The sequence below is a fragment of the Orycteropus afer genome, unplaced genomic scaffold, assembly GCF_000298275.1.
Source record: "Orycteropus afer afer isolate SDZICR_OR568_19922 unplaced genomic scaffold, OryAfe1.0 scaffold00084, whole genome shotgun sequence".
In the NCBI taxonomy this organism is placed as follows: domain Eukaryota; kingdom Metazoa; phylum Chordata; class Mammalia; order Tubulidentata; family Orycteropodidae; genus Orycteropus; species Orycteropus afer.
Window position 1 is genome coordinate 10669835 of NW_006921671.1, and position 10447 is coordinate 10680281.

At 36.5% G+C, this 10447-nt stretch overlaps 1 protein-coding gene across 1 annotated transcript in view; it reads right to left on the reverse strand.

The window, feature by feature from the left end:
• IFIH1 (interferon induced with helicase C domain 1) overlaps window positions 1–10447 on the reverse strand; it is a 77437-nt gene that overhangs the window by 33748 nt on the left and 33242 nt on the right. The window contains exons 5-9 of the mRNA XM_007941846.2: window positions 9850–10070; window positions 4599–4809; window positions 3549–3766; window positions 2319–2435; window positions 323–446 (exon numbers count right to left, since the gene is read on the reverse strand). Of these exons, the coding sequence (XP_007940037.1) occupies window positions 323–446; window positions 2319–2435; window positions 3549–3766; window positions 4599–4809; window positions 9850–10070 (891 nt within the window). The remainder of the gene's footprint in view (window positions 1–322; window positions 447–2318; window positions 2436–3548; window positions 3767–4598; window positions 4810–9849; window positions 10071–10447) is intronic.

The following is a 10447-nucleotide window of genomic DNA, read 5'->3' on the forward strand; positions in this document are numbered from 1 at the left end:
TTGTCCTACTGTGGTGACATGTAGACGTGAGTTTTGAGGCTGAGCCTTTGGTGTTTAAAACCCAGCGAGATGCACCTGGTGCATAGGTAACAGCCCAGTTTATAGACTGAGACAGACTAGGAAGAAGGAAGAGGCCGTCCACTTCTGAAAGAATTGGCCAGGGAAAACCTTAGATAAGGAATTAGAGCATACTTATCCTTATCCTGTTTGGAGCACAGATATTCCATTTCCTTCCAATCTGCTTAGAAACATGGGACACAGTCAACTGAAATCTTGGCACAAACATGGACTAAAATAAGTGTTGGGGCAAAACTCAAATTACCTTTTTTTTCTATTTGAATGGCCCATTGTTCATAGGGTTGAGTTCCAAAATCTGACATTGGATTCATTTGGCAAAAAGTCTGAATGCTTGTCATTATTTCTAGAAGTTTTTCTTTAAATGGATCCTAAAAATAAATTATACACTTAGTTTTACATACTTACATTGTTAAAGGAGTAATATTATCTTCCTAAAAATAATACCATGCTACAATAAATCTAATTTAGAATATTTTCCTAAAGAAAGGAAAACCTTTGATAACCTCTTTGTATTTATTTTTGTTAGCATCTCTTTTACCTCCACCCCCAAGCCACACCCACACCAACATCATGTATTCCTGCTGGAATTTTCAATTTAAAAGTTTTAAAATGTAAAGGTAATGAATGATATAAAGCTTGGATATTTGAAAAGTATGCACTAATGTCAATTATTCAGGAAAGACACAATCTAGTTTGAAAAAAAATGCTTCTCTTTGAAGAACTGGTTCCAGTATTATTTCTACTAAAATAACGTGAGAGGTGAAATTCTGAACAAAGTCAGCTACAAAAGAGTATGTTGTTATTGTTGTCGTTATGTGCTGTCAAGTTGTCTCCAGCTCATAGCAACCCCTCCTTGGGTTTCCGAGGTGATATCTCTATGGAAGCAGATTGCCCAATCTTCCTTCTGAGGAGTGGCTGGTGGGTTTAAACCACCAACTTTCTGGTTAGCAGTCAAGTGCCTTAGGCACTATGCCACCAGAGCTCTCACAAAAGAGTATATACTATCTTATTCCATTTACATAAAGCTCAAAATCAGTCAAAACTCATGTTTGGTGTTAGAAGTCAGGCTAGTGGCCCCCGTCTAAGGATGGTGACTGGAAGGAGATCACCAGGGGCTTCTTCTGGGATGCTGTTAATCTCCTGTCTCTTGATCTTGATTTTGGATACACAGGTCTTTTCAGTTTATGAAAAGTCAATGCTCTATATACTTATAATTTTTTATGTTTCTGCATGTATGTTATACTTTAATAAAACGTTTATTAAAAAATTAAATAAATTAAAGAATGGGATGGCAAATTCTTCTTTGAAAATGTAGGATATATTTTCATGATTATGAATAGAAACAAGAATTTAAATTAATCACGTAAAACTGAGTAAGTAACATAAAGTAAAGATGAATTAGTATATTCAAATGAACTAGTTCAGGTGAAACAGATAATTCTCTTCTTCCAAATTTCAAAAATATTAGGGTGGCTGTTCACTAACACTGGGTTAGTGCCTCTTACATATCAAGCATAATATTATCCAGAGCATATATCTTATATTGTTTAATCTTAACATGCTTATGAGGTAGATTTCAATGATTAAACAAACTTATTATCAAGTACATACAGTTAAATTGAGCACACTTTAAAAATTTTACAAAAGAAAAATAATGACAAAATGTACTAGTCATAATGTCCAAGTTGACTCTTAGTCAGTGTTTATACTCAGTAAAAATATTCATTGCAAAGACACCATTAAAGTAAATATTTCATTTCTTTACCATGTCAGTATTTTCCTTAGAAAGTAAATATGCAAATATGCAAATTAGGTAGGATTCTCATTATCATTGCCAACTATAATCTGGTAGCAACAAAATGTTTCTGATTTTGGTAGTGTGTTATGTCAGAAAAGCAATCTTGCAATTTACCAAGAAAGTAAAAAGTAGAAAAGGGTAAAAAGAACCATGGTAATTGCTCTAATCAGGTGTACAGTCCCTGCTTCTCTCAACAACTCATATGTCGTCAAACAATTACTGAGCTACTCTCTACTTCATACAAACTATAAAAGTAAAAGGATGGAGAAAATACATAGGAGTGCTTTGTTGCCTAGTATCAATAGAAAAGAATCAAACTATAACTTTCTTGCTACAACTTTACAATAATATTCTTCAGGTGGTCAGTATAAAATAGGCTTTATCATTTTTCAATTGAGTATGGTATCACCAATCAAATAAATACAAAAATGTAAGTACATACTTCTCTGGTGACATCTGCAATTGCAAATTTCTTACATGGTTCCTTTATTTGGTCTCTGAGTTCATCAATATTTTCTTCCACAGTTTTAATGGTAAATGCATCAAGATTGGCACATATCTAGATAAAGACATTTTTAACACTGAAATAATTAATTTTCCAGTTTAACTGATTCAATATAGAATTCTTTTTCATGTAAGAAGGATGTAGTGTTATTTGCTAAATACAGCATTTTTCTTGTTTTTCCTTGGCTCTGTTTAGCTAATAATATTTTTCACTATTAGGAGAGCTTCTAAATCAAACTGATGGGTAATTCTGAAAAGAAAGGCATTTCTTTTCATTTCTGAAATTCCATTTCCTATTTAGAAAACCCAACATGGACAATATATAGTAACTTGCCATGACAGGCAGAGAATAAGGTATATGTCTGTGATATCTTATAATATTATTATGTTATCATATTAAAGGCCATCTTGACATCTATGGATCGTACTGCCATCTTGTTCTATCCCTAAGGAAGGAAGCAGCAGATGCCCATGTGGCTGCCTCTAGATTGAAGGTAGTCCTTAATCTTGGTAATAAATTTTATCTTGGAGCCAATAATCCAGCCTTTGCATGTTGTCTCTATTGGGCATGATTGTTACTGAGTTCAACTTAAAGGAAGAGACTTAAAGACAAAAGTAATTGCCCTGATGCTGCCATTCTTCTATTACATTGAATCCATTTAACATTTGAGATCAACAGCAGCACCCTGATGGTGTTACCATCACCAGCAGAAAAGCAATACATCTTTAACTGTAGCATAGCTCCATTTCCCAGTTAATTTGACTTACCCAGAATCTGAGGATCACTTAGAAGAGAAAAGACACAGTAAAAAACATCTAATTTTGAAACTCATGGAATAACACTTTATCATGTGTGAAAACTAGAAACTCTCATAGTTCATGCATATTTCTACATCAAATAGATCATCAACTTTAAATATAAGAATTGTTGAAAAGAAGGCATTTCAGTTTTATGACAGTGTTCTAAGTTATTTATTTATATTATTTATTATTTATTGAGGCATATTACAGTTTTGTAGAGCATTATGTATATTTCTTTTAGTTAGAGCAGATAGATTTCACTTATACTCCACGGCACTTGGACAAAGCTTTAATGAAAAAGCACATGGAACGTTGGTATTTGTTTTCGCTTTGGTTTTACTGGCAATAGATAAAGTTAATGACTTACTTTTAAAATGTGTTCTTCAGCTTTGGCTTGCTTTGTGGCCCCTCCAACACCAGGTGAAGCTGTGAGTCCTAGTATCTGAGGTAGAGGAACCACTGCTTTGTTTTCTTTCTTGAGAGCATTGTTTTTCAACTTCTGTTTCAAATAACGCCTCATGATGTTATTATAGACTGCTTCTTTGTTGGTGTGATGGCATTCATCAATGATGACGAGGGAAAAGTCTTAAAAGAAAATGCAAATGGTCCTTTTATCCATATCAGCAAACGACAGTGAAAGTACCTTTAACCTAGTAAGTTGAGCTAGGATGTATTTTTCTGGGGCTGGACACTGGCACAGCTCTCTGTCACTTTTCAGGTAGAAAATGTAACTATACTAGAAACTTGTACATACAGAAGTTCATGCATATTAACCATGAACATACCCCTGTTAGTTATAGATATCATCCTCATTTAATGGGTGAGCTTCAGAAATTTTAAAGAGCTAAAAAGTGTTATGGGATGGAATTCAAACCCTGACTTTATTTCTAAAAACTCTCAGTATTACACTTTTGTTCTTTAATAAAACATTTAATTTTAAGGTGTTATATTTTAATTGTATTCCTTTAAATACAAACCACACTATTTAAAGACAGATAATTTTGCCTTGTTTTAACATTGCATTTAATTATTATATTTATTTTTACTTCCTTTCCTTTCTCCCTCTTTTCCCATCCTCCATAAAATAGAAAGAATATTATTTCTATTCTATAGAGAAGAAGGAAGATATAACTAGATCCAATAGCACAAGTAAATGGGAACTGCAATGTGTAACTGATTTAACCATGGTAATCTGATAGGGTTGCTATATAGAATGATCTAATTAAATACTTAACAAATTATTTGTTTGTTCCCCCTAAGCAATAGAACAAGAGGTTTAAAGAGCAAGGAAAGAAAATCTAAAGCAAGATTTTTCATCTTTATCAGCATCTTTTAAATTATTTACTATAGCTTCCATTACTATATCATTAATATTATTGTTAATTCTTCTTTTGTAAAAAGAAACACTCCAACCAACCTGACAACTGGACACCAGCATCTTCTCCTTTTTCTGAGTTTAAAAGGGAGTTTTCAAGAATTTGAGCTGTACTGATAATAACATCGTAGGATTTGACAACTTCTGGAAATGATATTTTCAGTTGAGTATCACCACTTAATCCAATAATACGATACCATTTCTTCAAAAATGGTTTGAACTCTTTACGGAAGAGCTGTTCAACTAAGGGTACCTTTAAAAGAGTACCCAGATTTTAAAAAATAATAAAAAAAAAAGGTAAAATGAGTATTGACCAAAGCCTACTATTGGCATGCATTAATAGAACTGTTTACATGATCAGTTCATTAGGCATAACTACTTATCCATCAGTTCATTATTCATCTGTCAATAAATATTAAACATGTATCTGTCAGTGAACATTTCTAGAATACTTGTTAGGCATTAGACATTGTGCCTGAACACAAAGATATTTAAGATATGGTTGATCACCTTGAGTAATTCACTCTAGGTGGATACACACACCAACATAAAATAAACAGAACAAATTATTACAACATAGGGCAATGATTCCTCTTAAGAAACATTTGAAAATAACAGCAAAGAGGAAGAAGCAACTGACTGCTAAAAAGAAGGGTTTATAAAGAATTATAACCTAGAGAGTCCCTGGGTGGTGCAAACGGTTAATCCTCAGTTGCTAACTGCTAAATGGAGCTCTGGTGGCATAGTGCCTAAGGCTTTGACTACTAACCAGAAGGCTGGCGGTTCAAACCCACCAGCCACTCCTCAGAAGGAAGGTTGGGCAATCTACTGCCCTAGAGATACTGCCTCAGAAACCCAAGAATCCTACTCCATGGCAGTGGGTTTGGTTTTTGATTTTAACTGCTACATTGGTAGTTTGACTTCACCCAGAAGCACTGTGGAAGATCTCCTTCTGAAAACTCAGCCACCAAAAACCTCATGGAGCACAGTTCTACTCTGGCATGCATGGGGTACCATGAGTCGGAATCAACTCTACAGCAACTGATTTTGTTTTTATAATGTAGTGATGGTTCAATGAATATTCAGAATACATTTTTAATTTGTAGAGCAGGGTCAGGGCTATCAACACCAAGCAAAATATTTTAAATTTCATGTAATAGTTCACAAGGAGCATTATGTGTTGTGTTGTAGTAGTGATTTATTCCTGCTGTTTATTGTGGAGTTGGGCCTGAGGCAAATTCCTCGAGGATTGGAGGGAATAGGAAACTAAGATTTAGGAGTTGAGACATTGCCTAGGGGATGACTATGAATAAACTGCTGGAAAACAACAATAGCTACAAAGAGGCTTGGCATTTCAGCTGACTATTATACTGTCTACTGAAGGTAGCTGGGTTCATACCTCAGTATTAAACATCATTAGAATACCTCCTGGATTAGGGGAAAGGAACAGTCAGGCCAACTAGTAGGTCACATCCTAGAAAGATTAGTACAATGGAAAGGAGTTGTGGTGATGTAGTGGTTAAAGATGTTCTGCAGGAAAAGATGTGGCAGTCTGCTTCCATGAAGATTTACAGCCTCAGAAACCCCATGGGGGACGTTCTACTCTGTCCTACAGTACATGGAAGGCCAGGAGTTCATAGAGCAGCAAATAAAGTTGGCAGGTAGGATTTCAACACAAAGCATCAAAGAATGATCATTATATTCCTGATAATGTGATCATTATTAGTGGTTGCCTTTCCACTGGTCTGCAGGATATGTACTATTCATCTTTTATTTAAGGTTATTGTTATTAATTGCTGTTAAGTCAAATCCAACTCATGATGACCTTAAGTGTGTAGAGAAGAACTGTGTTCCATAGGGTTTTCAAGTCTGTGGCCTTTCGGAAGCATATCACGATGCCTCTCTTCTTAGGATCCTCTGGGTGGATTCAAAGTACCAACCTTCTGGCCAGTAATTGAACACTTAACTATTCATACCACCCAGATATTCCTTTACTCATGGTTAGCCCTAATTGTGTGTAAAACAAGGACTGGCTGATCTAGCTAGGTGAGGAAATACTTTATGAAGAACACTGCTTTGCATTGGTATTTAGTAGAAATAACAAAGACTTTTAAGAATGAATGGTGGGAGGATGGTAAATGAAATCCATAGATTCCAAGGAAGCAACCCAAAACCCAAACCAAACCCACTGCTATTGAGTAGATTCCGACTCACAGCAACGCCATAGGACAGAGTAGAACTGTCCCATTGGCTTTCCAAGGCTGTCATTTTTTTTTTTTTTTTAAAGAGGAGTAATACACAGTTGAATTTTATACAGTTTTTAACATTAAGCAGACGGTCACATTTTTCTTCCACAGAGTGGCTGGTGGGTTTGAACCACCAACCTTTGTGTTAGCAGCTGAGCACTTAACCACTGCACCACCAGGGCTCCTTCCAAGGATGCTAAGTGGACTTAAATGAGTAATCAATGTCAGTGAATAAAAGAATAAAACATGAACTACAAAGAGTAAGAAGATAAACTTTCATTTAGTGTGTTTCAAAGTAAGATCTATGATCTACTTACTACAAAATCCCTTGAGAGACTTGGAAAATGCAGACTCCTGGACCCTATCCAAAAAATAATGAATCTAAGGACAATTTCTGGGGACAGAGCCCCCAAACCTCCATTTTATGAACTATCTCCTGTTACACATCAAAAAAAAAAAAAAACCCAAACTCACAGCCTTCGAGTCAGATCCAACTCATAGCGACCCCTCCTTGGGTTTCCAAGGCGGTATTTCTACAGAAGTAGATTGCCCAGTCTTCCTTCTGAGGAGTGGCTGGTTGGTTTGAACCACTAGCCTTCTGGTTAGCAGTCAAATGTCAAGCCCTCTGAAATTTGAGAGCCACAGCTCTTTTCCCTTCCCACAAACCCTTTCCTGGTTCAGTCTTCTAGATGGGTTCTTTTCATTCCACTTATAAAGACAGTGGGAATAACCTGAGAAAGATGTCACAGAGAAAAATTCTGAGGAAAAGAGCAGAAAGTAAATTAAATGAAACTGAGGAAAAAAAGTAGCATGATCCAGAGAAAATAAAATCAGCCTCTGAAAACAGCTACGGCAACCACTTGCTTGTTGTGTGGCCTTCCAGTTACTTAATCACTACTCATCTCAATTTCTGAATTAATAAAATGAGAACATTGTTAACCTACACAATAGGGTTGTTGTGAATATTAAATGAAATAGAGCCTGGCATATTGCCAGCACTCGGAAAACTCCTGATAGTCCACCTATCCTTTTATTCTGGCAGTAGAGTATGATGTAGAGAAGACCAGTGGAGGTCAGAAGATAAAGATTCAAGTCTCAGCTCTGCGGTTTCTTGGTTGCATTACTGCTGACTGATCAGTTAAAGTCTCAGATCATCATTTTCCTAATACGTAAGTCGGGGATAATAATAACAACAGTTCCTTCCTGTGATACAGTGACATGAATTTCTGCCCATAAAGGGTGAGTCAAGATCTTCCAAAGAAGCAGCATCCTTTGATCTACAGAACAAAAGGAAGTTGTCACAGAAGGTAACAGGTGTTGGAAATCCTGATACTCGCTGGGGGCGGTGTTGACTTCCTATTGAAGGACACAAAGATAGCCATATGCAAGCCTGACATGGCTAATTGGGAGGTGTGTGGTCCTTTTGGAGCCTTTTCCTGAGATGTGACAGAATGCCTGCCAAGACTAATCAACCCAACTGCTACCCACTTCTGCTGAATCGTATGGGGCTGCATTTTAGCATCTGAAGGAACCTGGGAATTCTCTCTCATGATGTTGAAGCCCTTGATAGGAAATGGAAGGTCTGGGAACACAGGTGGTGTTTTCATTTCTCCTTGCATCTGAAGGCTACATCTATGGAAAGCAGGGAGGAAGGGAGATGCAAGTAAACAGTATTAGGGAACAGGATTTATTTTTTCTAGATCACAAACTACAATACCTTGCTATGGGGCCAAATAGAGAAGACAGTTTATGTTGGTTTACTGGGCCAGAGGTTTTTGACTCAATTAAAAAGAATTAAAGCAGAAATTTCTTTAATATGATTAAGAAATGGGATAGTAAACAACAATTATGGCATAGATAGAAGAACTAGTGGAGGGATTTCTAGTAATCTTGAGGAGAAAAACCATAAGAAAGTAGATCAGGAATTAGACTTACATCTTCAAATTTCCAGACTACATTTAAATGAGTATGAATAATTAATGATGATAAACTGACACTTAAACATGGCTGTAAAAGTTGATTCATAAAATTCACCTATATCTGATGGGACAGAAGGTCCATGACTAGAATATAGCTTTGAGAGAAGAAGGAGTTAGGAACAAGAAGAAGAAAAAAGTACGTTAGACACACAAAAATGAGAGCATGAATTATCAATCAATATGAATGATAAGAAGAAATAAATGTAAGTATTTGCATTTAGGCTCAAAACATAACTGCACAAATACAGGTTAGGAAAGTTCTAGCTTAACATAGTTTCAAATCAAAAGAATCTGAGGCTTTTAGGTTCACGGCAAGTTCCAGTTGAGTCCATGGGATGCCAGCATTAATGCCAAAAGCCAATCCAGTCATGGGCTGAGTGTCACTGCTCATTTCTCCTATACTCTGCACAAGGTCAGACCATATCTATGGCATTTTGTCCAGCTCTGGACACCACATTATAAGCCTGAGATAAATGAGTGGAAGAGTGTGAGTACTCAGGAAGATAAAAGGTCTGGAAACCATGTAATATGTGGAAGCAACTGAGGACATTTATCCTGAGGGGGAAAAATAGAAAAATAACTTAGGAGCCATAATGCCGCCTTCCCTCTGTGAAGGGCTGTCATACAAGAGAATGAAGACTGACTCCATATAGTCACAGAGGAAAGAACTGTAACCAGTGGGTGGGAATTCCAGAGTAACAGATTCTGATGAATAAATGTAGAGCTTTTAACAGTGTTAGTTGTTCAGAGAATGAATTATCTCTTTATTCTCAAACCAAACTATTTTCTGGATAAAGAGGACATGGCTGACTTTGACTTAAGGGTCAACAGATAAAATCAAAGTGCCCCACAGGGTTAGGCTGAAATCTTTACAGCAGAAGATCTCCAGCCTTGGAGGTTGGAATTACCCACCTTTGGGTTAAACAGCATTCTGCCACCAGGGCTCCTTTACACGGACATAACTCCTAACTAAGCTAAATCTGTGTAATCTATTGTCACAAATGTTATTTAAATGTTTCAGATTAATAAAATGAAAGCTAACACAGTTATATTTTATCATTCAAATACCTTATTGACAAGGACGATGACTTTTCCAGGTGCAGATGATCCGTTCCTCTTGTCCAAGTGACCCTTGGTAATGTACACGGCCACTCTGGTTTTCCCACTCCCTGTAGGGAGGCATATGATGATGTTCTTCCCTTCTAAGGCTGGTTTAGCAACTTCCATTTGGTAAGACCTGAGATGCAGTTCAGGCTCAGGGGATGCTCTTTTCATTTCATTCTCTTCATCTGAGTGAGGTTAAAAAGAAGAAAAATAAGGGAAAGAGCAACAAAATAACTAAAATTAGGATTTCCGAAAAGAAACATAGGCCTCCTGCAGTTTAAATACCTTTTCATATGTATTCCAACCTCTTCCATATTCTGTTTTCTGTATCAAATGGGCATCAGCTCTACATTTGCATTTTCAGGATACAACCCAGGTGTTCTAGTATGGCCATGGTAGTGGTGGTTGTTGGTAGAAGGGGTGATTTAGCAGGATGTGTAGGGGTAGCATAGGGGTCTTTTTACATACAGGGCAAAGTTAAAGGAAAATCACAAAAGGGCTGTCCAGGTTTGGCAGCTACAGTTGTTAATCAGTCAGACTTTCCATTTCTTTGTTGAGTCAT